This window comes from Macaca mulatta, chromosome 7, assembly GCF_049350105.2.
Source record: "Macaca mulatta isolate MMU2019108-1 chromosome 7, T2T-MMU8v2.0, whole genome shotgun sequence".
NCBI lineage: Eukaryota > Metazoa > Chordata > Mammalia > Primates > Cercopithecidae > Macaca > Macaca mulatta.
The window spans coordinates 26155672-26170463 of NC_133412.1; the positions used below are offsets into that span (position 1 = coordinate 26155672).

The following is a 14792-nucleotide window of genomic DNA, read 5'->3' on the forward strand; positions in this document are numbered from 1 at the left end:
CTCTATCCCCTGCCCAGCTTTATTCACTTACAGTACTGGCCTAGCCCTGCAAACACTTGTGTTTGTAACCTCACCCACACAAGATTTTTTCCTTGTGGTAAGAAACATATAACATGAGATCTGTTATACATGTATTTAACAGATATATATGTATATGTATTTATAATATAATTCAATTAGTCAAGGATTCATTTTATTTATTTATTTATTTTTGAGACGAGTCTTGCTCTGTTGCCCAGGAGGCTGGAGTGCAGTGGCACCATCTTGGCTCACCACAAGCTCCGCCTCCCGGGTTCACGCCATTCTCCTGCCTCAGCCTCCCGAGTAGCTGGGACTACAGATGCCCGCCACCTCGCCCAGCTACTTTTTTGTATTTTTAGTAGAGATGGGGTTTCACCGTGTTAGCCAGGATGGTCTCAATCTCCAGACCTCGTGATCCTCCTGCCTCGGCCTCCCAAAGTGCTGGGATTACAGGTGTGAGCCACCGCGACTGGCCAATATATATGTTATATAACAGTTAACAAGACTGTACACTTAACAGATTTTTAAGTGTACAGTACAGTCTTGTTAACTGTTAAGTACAATGTTATACAGCAGATCTCTGGAACTTTTTCATCTTGCATGAATGACTGAAACTTTTACCCATCATACAGCAACTACCCATTTCCTTGAGAACATAATAGCATGGGACAGGATTGCCTTCTTTTCTATGGTTGTTCTATAGTGTTCCACTGTATGGATATACTATATTTTCTTTATCCATTAGTTCTTTGGTGGATCTTTGTTTTCACCTCTTGACTATTGTGAATAATGCTGCAATAAACATGGGAGTGCAAATATCTTTTCAAGATCCTGCTTTCGGTTATTTTGTATAATTACCCAGAAGTGAGGTTGCTAGATCATATGGTAGTTTTATTTTTAATTTTTTGAGAAACCTCCAAACTGTGTTCCATAGAGGCTGCACAATTTTACACACCCACCAATAGTGCACGGGGGCTCCAATTCTTCACATCCTTGCAAACACCTGTTATCTTCTTCCTCTTTTTTTAAAATAATGGCCATCTTAACAAGTGTGAGGTATTACCTCACTGTGGTTTTGATTTGCATTTTCCTGATGATTAATGATGTTGAGCATGTTTTCATATACCCGTTGGTCATTTTTTGGTCTTTTTGGAGAAATCTCTATTCATTCAAGTCCTTTGCCTATGTTTTAATTGGTTGCTTTTATTTTTTTGCTATCGAGTTGTAGGCGTTCCTTACATATTTTGAATATTAACTCCTTATCAGATACATTGTTTGCAAATAGTTTCTCTCATTCTGTAGGTTGCCTTTTCACTAAGCTGACTGTTTTCTTTGCTGTGCAGAAGCTTTTTAGTTTAATGTAATGCCACTTCTCCAGGGTCCCTTTTATTGCCTGTGGAAATACCACTTTTCCTTCTGCCTCTAGTTTCATTCCACTGATATTCGGCATGATGTCAGCCTCTTAAATTTGTCAAGATTTGTCTTGTTATCTAACATGATCTATTCTGGAGAATGTTTTGTGTGTACTTAAGAAGAATATGTATTCTGTTGCTGTTGGATGGAATGTTCTGTATATGTATGTTAGATCTATAGTGTTGTTCAAGTTCTTTTTTTCCTCATTGATCTGTCTGGTGGTCTATCCATTATGGAAAGTGGGGTGTTTAATCTCCCTACTATTAATGTTTTGCTATCTATTTCCCCCTTTAGTTCTGTCAATGTTTGCTTCATATACTTGGGTACATTGATGTGCATATATATTTATAATTATTATATCTTCCTGAAGAATTGATCCTTTTAACATTATATCATGTCCTTCTTGGTCTCTTTTGACATTTTGACTTAAAGTTTATTTTGTTTGATATAAGTATGACCACTCCTGCCCTCTTTTGGTTATCATTTTCATGAAATATCTTTTTCTAAACTTTCACTTTCAACCTACGTGTGTCCTTAAATCTAAAGTGAGTCCTTGCCAGGCGTGGTGGCTCATGCCTATAATCCCAACACTTTGGGAGGCCAAGGCAGGTGGATCACCTGAGGTCAGGAGTTTGAGACCAGACTAGCAGACATGGTGAAACCTCGTCTCCATTAAAAATATATAAATTAGCTGGGCATGGTGGCAAACCCCTCTTGTCCCAGCTACTCGGGAGGCTGAGGCAGGAGAATCACTTGAACCCAGGAGGCGGAGGTTGTAGTGAGCTGAGATTGTGCCACTGCACTCCAGCCTGGGCTATACAGCAAGACTCCATCTCAAAAAAAATAAATAAATAAAATAAAATAAAGTGAGTTTCTTATAGATAGCATGTAGTTGGATCTGGTTTTTTTTTTTTTTAAATCAATTCAGTCACTCTATGCTTTTTGATTACAGAATTTAATATATTTACATTTAAAGTAGTTAATACTAGAGAAGAATTATTACCATTCTATTAATTGTTTTCTGAATTAAAGCTCTTTTTGGTCCTGTTTTTCCTTTCTTGCTGTCTTCCTTTGTGTTTCATTTATTTTTCATAGTGAGTAGGCTTTAATTCCTTTATCATTTTGTTTTGTGTATCTTCTAGAAGTATTTTCTGTGTGGTTACCATGGGGCTGACATAAAACGTAGCTATAACAATCTATTTTAAACTGATAATAACTTAACTTAAATCACATACAAATACTCTACACTGTTATTTCTCCACACACAATTTTATGTTATTGATGTCACCAATTACGTTTTTAAAGTTCGTGTATTCATTAATGTATTTTATAGTTATATAGTTATTGCTGCATAATAACATTTTGGTTAACAACAGACTGCATATACAATGGTGATCCCATAAGATTATAATGAAGCTGAAAAATTCCTGTTGCCTAATGGCAATTGTCCTAAAGAATTGACTAATGAGTTGTTGGAACTGAAACAGGAAGGCATAGCTGAAGAGGAGGCAAAAGGAAAGGAAAGTGCAGGCAAAGAAAAAGAAGAAGAATCCCCTCAAAAATTAACAATAAAGAGTTTAGCAGAAGCTTTTTCAGACCTTAACAAGTTTCTTGAAAAGACTAAAAACATGGACCCCCAACACCAAAAGGTTTCCATTAATAGAAAAGAATGCTCATGATGCATTATCTGCATACGAGCAAATCTATGATGAAAAAAGAAACAAAACAAGCAAACTGGCATGGTCATATTTCTGAAAACAGTGACACTTTCTCAAGAGACTCAGGCAGGTCCTTTAGGAGATATTCTAGAATAAGGCATTGTTATCATAGGAGATGACAACTCCATGCAAGTTATTGCCCCTTGAAGACTGTGGAATAAAATGTGGAGATAGAAGACAGTGATATTGATGATCCTGCCCCTGTCTAGCGCTAGCCTAATGTCTGTGTTTCTGTCTATATTTTTAACAACAAAAAAGTTTAAAAGAAAAAATATAAATAAAAAAATTTAAAATAGGGAAAACTATATAGAATAAGGATATAAAGAAAAATATTTTTGTACAGCCGTATAACCTATATTTTAAGCTAAGTGTTATTACAAAAAAGTCAAAAGATTAAAGTAATTTAAATGTTTACATGTTTACAAAGTAAAAAAATTACAGTAAACTCAAGTTAATTTATTATTGAAGAAAGAAAATTTTAAAAAATAAACTTAGTGTGGTCTAAGTGTATAGTATTTATAAAGTGTGCAGTAGTGTGCAGTAATGTCCTAGGTCTCTACATTCGCTCACCACTCACTCACTGGCTCACCTGGAGCAATTTCCAGTCCTGCAAGCTTCATTCACAGTAAATGTTCTATATAGGTGTGACATTTCAAATCTTTTATATCCTATTTCACTGCACCTTTTCTATGTTTACATACACAAATATTTACCATTGTGTTACAATTGTCTACAGTATTCAGTACACTAACATGCTGTACAGGTTTGCAACCTACAAGCAAAAGGCTATACCATATAGCCTATGTGTTAGTAGGCTATACTATCTAGGTTTGTGTACATATATTCAAAACTGTTTGCACAATGAAAAAACCATCTAGAAATGTATTTCTCATAACATTTCCCAATTGTTAAGTGATACACAACTTATTTTTCATACTTTTGTCTTTTAACTTCTATAACCAGAATTATTTACACACTGCCATTACAATATTACAGTATTCTGTATTTTTCTATATATTTACCTTTACCAGCAAGCTTTGTACTTTCATATACTTTCATGTTACTGTTTAGTATCCTTTTGTTTCAACTTGAAGGACTTTAGCATTTCTTGTAAGGCAGATCTAGTAGTAACAAACTCCTCATCTTTTGTTTATCTCAGAAAGTCTGTATTTCTCCTTTATTTTTAAAGGATGGTTTTGGCCAGGCATGGTGGCTCATGCCTATAATCCCAGCACTTTGGGAGGCTGAGGCAGGTGGATAACCTGAGGTCTGGAGTTCAAGACCAGCCTGGCCAACATGACAAAACCCCGTGTCTACTCAAAATACAAAAAATTAGCCAGGTGTGGCGGCGGGCACCTGTAATCCCAGCTACTTGGGAGGCTGAGGCAGGAGAATCGCTTGAACCTGGGAGGCAGAGGTTGCAGTGAACCAAGATGGCGCCATTGCACTCCAGCCTGGGTGACAAGAGTGAAACTGGTCTCAAAAGAAGGAAAAAAAAAAAAAAGAAAGGATGAGTAGTCTTGGTTAGCAGTCCTTTTTCTTTTAGCATTTTGAATACATTGAACCCACTGATAGTCTTATGGGGGTTATGATAAATGTGCTGATAGTCTTATGGAGGCTCTCTGGTACATAATGAGTCTCTTGCTGCTTTCAAAATTCTCTGTTTTTGACAATTTGATTGTAATGTGTCATGATGTGAATGTCTTTGGGTTCCTCATAGTTGGAGTCCATTGGTCTTCTTGAATCTGATGTTCATTTTCATCCCTTACTTGGGAAGATTTCAGACGTTATTTCTTTAAATAAGCTTTCTGCCCCCTTTTCCTCTCCTTCTTCTCCTTCACTCTCTTCTCCTTTTTGAAATCCAATAATGCATAAATTGGTCTGCTTGATAGTATATCATAAATCCCTTAGGCTTTCTTCACTTTTTAAAATTTTGCTGTTGTTGTTGTTGTTCCTTTTTCTGAAGAATTTCCAATGACTTCTCTTTGAGTTTGCTTTTTTTCTTCTGCTTAATCAAGTCTGCTGTTGAACCCCTCTAGTGAGTTTTTCAGTTCAGTTATTGTATTCTTCAGGTCCAAAATTTCTGTCTGCCTCTTTTTTATATTTTCTTTCCCTCTGTTGATATTCTGACTTTGTTCATGGATGGTATTATTGAGCTCATACAGCATCTTTACCACACTTATTTTGAATTCTTTGTCAGTTAATTCATATGCCTCTGTTTCTTTAGGATCTGTTTCTATAGATTTATTTTGTTTGTTTGTTTGGGCCACCTCTCTTTTTCCTTACAAACTGGCATCATACAAGGGAAGAATCACACCAACCAGCCCAAATAGAGGTCCTGGGGGTCTCTAAAATCTTCTGTGGGAGGATGTGACTTTTCTGGGCCTGTGTGTTCAATTTTTCAATTACAGAAGTTTGCCAGTTTTTCAGGAACTTGTAACCTCTTGCTCCTTCTGATGTCTGTGGCACTGCAAGTTCTCTGGTTCTATAGCAGCAAGCCACCCCACTTTCCCTGTTCTCCGTGGTCACAGGCATCCAAGGTATGCCAGCTTCCTTTCAGTGCCCCAAGCGGCAGGACAGATAACTGGTTCATCAGGCATCCCTCCAAAAAGTTGGAATTCTGGACATACTTCACTCCCCTCCCTCCCTTCTGAAGGAGAACCTTCAAGTTGTGTACTTTCTCCTATTTCTAGTGAGGAGTGCCAGCTGCAGCAAGCTACCCTGTGCTCTTCTTTGTTCTCAGTGGCTCCTGGCATCCAAAATATGGCAGTACCATGAGCACTCTATGTGAAATGAGACAGAAAGCAGTCCCTCAGGCAACCCACTGAAAAGCCAGAACATGGCATGCAAGCTCTACTCTTCTCTTTCCCCCATTCCCCCAAGGGAGAGGTCATGAGACATGGAATTCCTTCCTGACACTGAGCTATGCTGATGTGGGGAAGGAGTTGATGCAGATAAAGTGAAATTGTTCTTCTTACCTGTTTCAACATGACTGTTTTCAGCTCTATGCTCACCTGAGGTACTACAACTTTTGAAGTGAATTCTGTGGCTCTCATAAAGGTATTTTGGTCGATATAGGTTTGTTAATTCTTTGTTTCTGTTGGGGGAATGAGGGCTGGGACTTCCTATTCTGCCATCTTGCTGATGTCACCACTCACATGGGCTTTGATTGCATCATTTGTCTCAAAACTGCCAATGCCTCCCCACTGCCTGGCAAATTAGGCATTTCTGCCCCATATGGATGGCTCTAATGTACCTTTCCCAGGATAATTTTCTGTCTACAGGCATCCTTTGCTACTGTCATTCATCTTCTCTTGGCTTAATACCATTCTATGACTCTGTCTGCACCTATGGTTCCCTCCCTATACTCCAAATGTCCCTCTTTTGAAATCTTGCCTTCTTTCAAGGTTTGCTTTACATGATGGACCCTATAAGGAGCCTTCTCAGTTTGCCTCAACCAGAACGATCTCTCTGTTCTGAGAAACACCATAATGCTTTGGTTGAAACGTTCTTATCTCATTCAGCTTTACATTATAATTATTTAAGCACCTGTTTTATGAAATTATCAGCACTCTGAGAGCAAGGACTATGTATGTGATACTGAACAACGGTCAGTTGCAAATTCCTTTACTTCAATATAGCAGGTATTCATTTAATTCATTGAATTGAACTGAAAAGGGCAGAAAGAGTCTGTCCTCTGCTTGATACTCCAGGGTGGCCTCCTACTCTAACCCCTCCACTACCCTCTAGTTAGCATGTCCTGCTCCAACTGGAAGGTTCCAGAAAAAGCAAACACTTAGCCTTGAGCACTATTCAATACCAGGTTTTGGAAATGATTCAGGTTATGCTTAATAGAACAACATCCTGTGAAACCTCTAATGAGAAGTCAATGATACCTTGCCTTCAGGATCCACCAGAAGAAGATGTTTTGCTTGGCCTCCCTGTAGTCCACTCAGCACATATTGGCCGGGGGAGGTTGCACTCTCTCGAACCAAAAAGTCCCCATCCTTTACCAAGAGGCTCTCTGCCGCCTTCCTGCTCAGCTTGCCATGATAGCATTCTTCACTCCACAGCTGCTGCTTAATGTGTGGCAAAGAATGTGAGCTGGCAGGCTGGGCTGTGGCACCCGGCTGAACAGTTTCTGGTGCCTCTGAAGTCAGAACACAAAGAGAGACATCATCGAGTTACCGCTTCATCCATCCATTCATTCATTTATTCACTCAGCAAATATAACCTGAGGTCCTACTGTGTGCCAGGCATTGCTTAAATAATACTGCTTGGGGAAGAAATGAGATTTTTGTTTTCAGAACTCCCAACAGGCTTTAATTTAATGGTAGATCCAAACATTGCCTTTGGCTTCTGTTACCAGGGAAGCCTTGCCCAGGTGCAGGAGTTTTTCTTTCAGATGGGAAATGGAACAGACCCACGAGAACTGCTTTTATAACTGCAGAGAGAGGCTCTTTATGTCCCAGGGGTTGCATGTTAAAGAGAAAAAAGCTTATGCTGTACCTGGATTACAAATAATTTCTACAACGTTTCCAAACGCTTTGAAAATAGCTATAATAACTTTAGACCATCCCCACTTTTTAGCATTTAGCTCTTGTCCCCCCTTTTTAAAACTGAATTACTAATGTGTGTCTAGTCATTCTTCTGACCCAAAACTTCAAAACTTTGCTAAACCTCACAGCATTCCTACTGAAGGACCACTTTGTTGTTTGTATCATTCACCTGCCTGGACAAAGAGAGTTGATGAGGTAAAAGAAGACAAATCATCAGGGAGAAATAACCCAAGGCAGCTCCCCAAGGCACTGCCTACTAAGTGTTGTCCAGAGTTGAGAGCACTGGGGATGGGAAGGGACCTCCAATTAGCAGTTTATAGTACTATCCACACTCATAATAGTGGTAATAGTTACTGCGTAGTTCTCATTTATCAAGTATGATAGAAACTGCTAAATGCTTTACATACATTATGTTGTTTAACTCTCACAATTAGACAGGCAAGGAAATGAATCTTTAGAAAGGGTGGCCGGACAGGATGGCTCATGCCTGTTATCCCAGCACTTTGGGAGGCCGAGGCAGGTGGATTACCTGAGCTCAGGAGTTCGAGACCAGCCTGGGAAACATGGTGAAACCCGGTCTCTACAAAAAATACAAAAAAATACAAAAAAAAAAAAAAAAAGCCAGGCATAGTGGCACATGCCTGTAGTCCCAGCTACCTGGGGGGCCGAGGCAAGAGAATCGCTTGAACCAGGGAGGCAGAGGTTGCAATGAGCCAAGATCGCACCACTGCACTCCATCCTGGGCGACAGTGAGACCGTGCCTCAAACAAACAAAAAGGAAGGTTCAGGGACTTAAATTTACACTGCTAATAGTTGTAGATCTGAAATTTGAAACAAGGTCATCTGACTCCAAAGCCTAGATTCTTAATTACTAAACTCTAAGGCCCTTGCCTTGGATGTGAAAATCTTTCTTTTAGTAGAATCTAGCCACTTTACTTCAGTAGTATCCACAAAGATCCCTTATTTGGGTCAGCCTTCAGCATCTCCAAAAGTAATAACGTAAAACTCTTATGTCTGAAACCAGGTTCTTATGTCTGAAACTTGCGTGTTTAATAAGGCAAATTTACCAGGAAAATAATCATAGAAACTAGATTTTGTTTTGTTTTGTTTTGTTTTTAAACGCAAAGAGTCTTTTAAATAGAAACCAGTCTTTATCTTCATAAACTCAAAGAAGTGTTTATATGTCCTTAGGTAAGGGTCTTGCAAATGAGAAATTCTCTTGACTATGAGTTTGTATGACTACAATTTACACATGATCATCCCATGAAGTCACTGGTGTAGGCAACCAGTGTCCTGTAGTCGTAATTCAATTCTATCAATACATTACAGTTTTGTCCCTACTTGAGGGCTTCTTTCTGCACACAGTTATAATGCAGTATTCACAAACAGATCTTTTAAAAAGTATCATTCATCTAAATCTAATGGCTGGAAACATTCTCTTCTACAATCAAATCTTTCTATTGTTGCCAGAAATAGCCTGACAAAATGTATGCAGATTTGATGAATAATACTTGTAACTGGCCTTAGTGCTGCCTGCTTTCAGGCACAATGGATAACTTCTAATGAGTCGCTATATGTGTGTTTGTGTGTGTGAAAAAGCGTGTGAGTGTGGGAGGAATGCATGCACACATTGTGTGTGGGTATACACATCTTAATGCGTGATGGCTTTGGTTTATTCTGAGATTATGGTGAAGAGCTTTTGGACAAAGACAAAACAATAGAAAAACAGACATTATATCATCTTGAAAAGAGGCAACGGATCATGGGCCAACCAGAGGAAATGGACAATGTTTTCCTAACAGTTTCCCAAATTAGCAGAAGGACAAGGTACTCCACTGGGAGATTTCAATCATCCAAACATTTGCGGAAAATCTGATTCTGCCAGAATAGATGACAATTTGTTTACTTTGTTTAATTTTAAAAGTTACACATACTAGCTTTTTAAAATCTAGCAAAGAGAAAAACAAATAAAATTAATTACCTATGGTCTCATCACTAAATAAAACTGCTCTTAACACTGTGGTACATTATCCATTATCTTGCTCCTTTTCTAATGCATAAGTTGACATTGACAATAATACTTATAATCTAAATATGGTTATTTATATATAATTTATGCATAATATTTAATAAATTGTTGAATTGATATAATCATATTTTCTCAGAAGGAGTAGTGAAGGTTAAGGAAGTAATAAGGAAGGCCAATCTAGATTTAACTGAAACCATAAAAAAGTGATAGGAATTATGAAAGAAAGTAAATCATATCATCTTGGAGTTCCCATTGGCACTTAAAGACATATTTTTCACAATCAGACCTTAAAGAAAGCACAGTATAGATATGGCTATCCACATCCAAATGGATCTAACGGGCAAAACCTCTAAAAGGGAAAATATGGTTTAAGGAAGAGAAAAAAATCTAACATGCAAAATCTGGATTAAATAATTGAAAGTAATCTCAATGAGAAAGAAAGGATGAGACATTTAAAGAAACCAATATGAACTGTAAAGATGGCACACTGATGAATCCCATTTTTAAAAAGCACCTGTAAAACAATTTTTATAGTATTAATTATTATTTTAGCAAAGCACTGGAAAAATTGGTATGTCCTTCAATAAGGTACTGATTACGTAAATCATGATGCACTCATACAATACTATAGAGCAATTTAAAATAGTGAAGATCGTGTGCTTATATAGACAAATTTCTAAAATAGAGAGTAAAATAAGGAGGTATACAAGGGGATTATTATAACTGAGAGCTGAAACAAGAAAGTGGAACGTTGTCTTGTTTGACATCAGCTGAGAATGTGCATATTGGGTGACTGAAAATTTTTGTTGCTCCGTGCATGGCCACACATGACACAAAAGGACTATGAGTATTGATTTCGGAGTTACAACTAAATTTTAGCAAGTAATCTAATTCTCGAATATGGAATCTGTGAATAATGATAATTGACTACACTGTTTATTAGTATGGATTATTGGGTGTATGAAAACTCTAAAATAAAAATGTATTTGCATTGAGAGGAAAAATATGTTCATTTACACAAAGTATCTGAAAATTTGGTAGAAAAAGATGTTAACATGAAATGTTAAGCATAAATGAGAGGTTCAGATAGTACCCAGAGAAGAATTATTTGTAATGTAAAGAAAGAATTAAATGTCTGTTAGACACGTTACTAGGGCGTAGCAATTAGTATATAGTAATTAAGATGCTGGTTGAGAAAAGGCAAGGGGCCTAATAGAAAAAACATAATAAAGATCCCAGAAATAAATTCACATATATACGAAGAGTTTGATATAATAGAAAGTAGCATCAGGGAAAAGAGGAGACTACTCAATCAATAGTGTTTGGAAAATTGACAAACATGGATAAAATTAAGTTAGATTTCCAACTTCACATAATCTATAAAGGTCAAGGGGAATAAATATTTTATTGTGAAAATAAAACAATGAAGCCAATATTTTAAAAAATAGATGTTGGATAAAAAAGCGAAAATTTAATCCAAAGCAAGTAGAATGAAAACATAATAAAGATAAAATGGAAATCAATGAAATAGAAAACAAAAAACAACAGAGAAAATTAAACCCAAACCTGGGCACACTGGAAAGATCCATAAAATTAATAAACCTGAAAGAGGACTGATCAAGTAAAAAGGAGAAAATTACCAATAACAGGAAAGAGAGAATGGATATCACTATGGATGTTTTGGGCAATAAAAAGACAACAGAGAAATATTGTGGAAATCTTCATACAGAACTGCCTCTAAGCTAATAAAATGGAATGCTGCTAAGTTTTCAAGGAAACTACATTGCCAAATAAATCACAATCCCTTCTTGTCCACGGCTTCTGGCCCCTGAAGCAAACTCGAATCTCTCATGACCACAGTGGGAAATAGGCTGTAAAAGTGGCAAAGCCCCCGAGAAAGGCACATTCTCCAATATCTACTTTAAGTGTGCACGTGGAGAATAATGGCAGGAACAACCCAGATGGCATGGTCTGGGTCCACAGATGACAGTGGACACCAAAAGTCCTCTCATAAAGCCGAACCAGTACCCAAGCAAATCGCTTTCTCCACTTCCAGCTCAGTCTTCAGAACTCTAGCCTGGCCAGATTTGGTCATCGCTGTGGACCAGTGGCTGCTGTCCCATGCTGTTGCATTCCTCCCTTTTGAGAATGTGAGTTTCTACTGCTATTATCTTATTCCTATTCCCCCATTAATTTGGGGTATGGAGGGTGACAGACAACTTAGCAGATAATAAGGATCTTCATCTAATTTTAGATGCTGTAATTGTATAAGTACTTGCAATGTCTTCCTTGGGGAGAGGGCAAATATGTTTTATGTGAAAAGAAAAGCTCACGAATATTTGAGTGGCAGATAGGTGTACTGTGGCAGAGACAGTTAGTCATCTACCAATATCTATCCTCCCTTTCATTACATCACAGAACTCCTAAGTTTAGCTAGGCACCCAGCTAGAGTAATTTTTCTAGCCTTCCTTGCAGCTAGGTGTGGCCACATGTCTATGGTCTGCCAATGGCAGGTAAAAAGAAATGATGTCTGCCTCTTCTGGTCATGTCCTTTAAAGAAATATATATGTGCTCCTCTTGCTTTTCTCCTTTCCCACTAGCTGCATGCAAATGTGATGATGAGGGCCCAAGCAGCCACTTTGGACCAGAGATGGAAGCCAGATGTTGAGAATGACAAAGCTCCCCTACCAATCCCGTGGCACCAATCTTTGAGCTTTTAGGTGAAATAAATAAATGTCAGCCCTTTTTACACTACAGCATTTGGTGGGGGTGGGGGGGTGGGGGCGGTATTTGTTATGGCAACTGAGACAGAAACTAACAATAAATCAAAATAAAAACTAGTACCGGAACTCATGGTATCTTTGTGCCATGTTTGGTGAGACTGTGTCGGAACCTTTTTTCTGTTCGTAGTGTGACAGGATGAACTGAGGAGCCCTATGAGCATGCCTGAGAGATATTTAGTAACTCTGGATGTGTTTTTGTTTGGTTTGGTTATACTGAATTATCAAAAGCTTTTTTTTCCAGCTAAGGGAGGCTAAATATGTCTAAAGAAGCTAAAGAGGATTTTCAAGGGAGGAAGGAAGAAAACAGAAGGATCCATTATGGGGGAAGGTTAAAGGTGAAGTTAAGACATTTTATTAAAAAGTATGTATAAAGCTATCCCCACTCCATCTCTTTATTACTAGACAGGCGCTTTAACCAGGTAAGCCATGAAGCCTCACTCCATCTCTTTATTAAATGTTCTTAAATCAACATAATTTAAGGTTTTGGAGTGGATTTGTTTTGGAGGGAGCAATGTTGAATTTAATCTCAAGAGGGCAGCAAGGAGCCCAGAAGGGCTATGGTACATTAAATCCTAACAGGAAATAAAGAGGGAGAGCGTACCAAAGGCCTAAATTATTCAATATGTTGCCACCAAAGCAGGGAAAGGGAGAAAGGTGGGGGAAAAAGGGCTAGAGTCAGAGAAAATACATTTTGACATTACAATTTTGGACAAGGCAGACTTTATTTATTTTCAATGAATGACAGGAATTTTGTTATGTATTAATTTTGCCATTTCATATTATTGAATGGCCTATGACAAAAGGCAAAGTTCCTTTGCTTGGATTATGAATAATTTTAACTTTGGAGACTAAATTATAAAGGAACTGGAGTTGTGAATCAAAGAATATTCCAAATCACGTAATTTGGGCCACCCACTAAATAAGTTCTCTGATAATATGTGTGGCTCTGAAAAGTCCATGAAATGAAAAGTATCAAGAATATACTCTTATAAAATCTAAGGTCCAGACAGGGTTTTTTTCCAAAAAGTTGTAACAAACATTACCTATCCACATAGGACATTGCCCATTGCACAGATGAGTAAGCTTAACAGCAAAAATCTAAATTTGTTTCACATCTCATCACCCGCCACATAAAATGTCCTCTGTGGTAGCCACGGAGATGCACTACCCAAATCTCCCTTCAAGGAAGCACCATTGCCCCAGGTGTCAGCAGTCAGCCTGCAGCTAACCAGCCCTTCTGGCTCTGCCTCAGCTGCCAGGGTTTGACCTTCCTGGTGTGGCCCACATCCCAAGACTGAGATAAATGGGGCTATATAGGGCCAGCCATTTGGGCCCAATGTAGGACAACTCTGACAGACCACATGGGCTTTTTGGTGTTGGCCGAGGCTTTGTCAGTCCTGCGTTGTAGTCCCATCTCCCATTCCGGCCAATCCTACTTCCTCTCCATTGCTTCCTGATATTGACCATGTTACAGACCCTGCTGCCAAGCTTCATCTTAGCATCTGCTTCCAGAGACTTCAGCTTGGTTGGATAGGGTGTCAGGAGTGATCTTAGAAAGTCAGCATAAAGAGGGACCACTTGTCACCTGGCTGACAATGAGGACCCCTGGTTCTTCATCTAGACAGTTAAGACGGTCTGCTGAGGTCCAGGCTCAACAAAATCTTTTCAATTTTGTCTTGCATTGCAGCCACACTAGCTGGAAAGCTGTCTTTGGGAGTTCTGGAGAAATCTCCTGGACTATTAAAAGGATCTTCTCAGTGACTGGTTCAAACCAAATTTGACAGCATGCCAATCTCTGAACACAACAAAGCTTCAATATTTTATGAAAAGCATTTTTTGTTTGTTTATTTTTCCATTGATTATAGACTTTTGGCTTGTTTTATTTTTACTTATGTTCCTGTTTATGCATTTACCCCTGATAGTAATTTGACAGGAAAGATGTTTGTCTTATTGTGTTTTACCCACAGTACACGGGTGAAGAAAGAAGCCAACTTATTTTAGTGCTTTATAGATGACTTATTAAGGGGTTTTGAAATGAATAAAATTAATGCTATCCCTAACAGAAACAGTAGCCACTGTGATTCATGCAAATAAACAAATTCAAAATTATCTCCCGGCCTTGACAGCCCTTCTTTCAGCAAAAGTACACAGCAGAAATCAAAAGTTGGAAGTAAATTTAAAGTATTTGAAAGGATTATTCAAAAATCAACATTTCCAAACCTTGAAACCCTAAACAACTCCACAAAGCTCTAATCAATATTAACTGTGG

At 38.2% G+C, this 14792-nt stretch overlaps 1 protein-coding gene across 1 annotated transcript in view; it reads right to left on the reverse strand.

Moving 5' to 3' along the window:
* The window catches only part of SHC4 (SHC adaptor protein 4), a 140071-nt gene that overhangs the window by 2587 nt on the left and 122692 nt on the right, over positions 1 to 14792 (reverse strand). The window contains exon 11 of the mRNA XM_001113330.5: positions 7049 to 7302. Coding sequence (XP_001113330.2) covers positions 7049 to 7302 — 254 coding nt within the window. The remainder of the gene's footprint in view (positions 1 to 7048; positions 7303 to 14792) is intronic.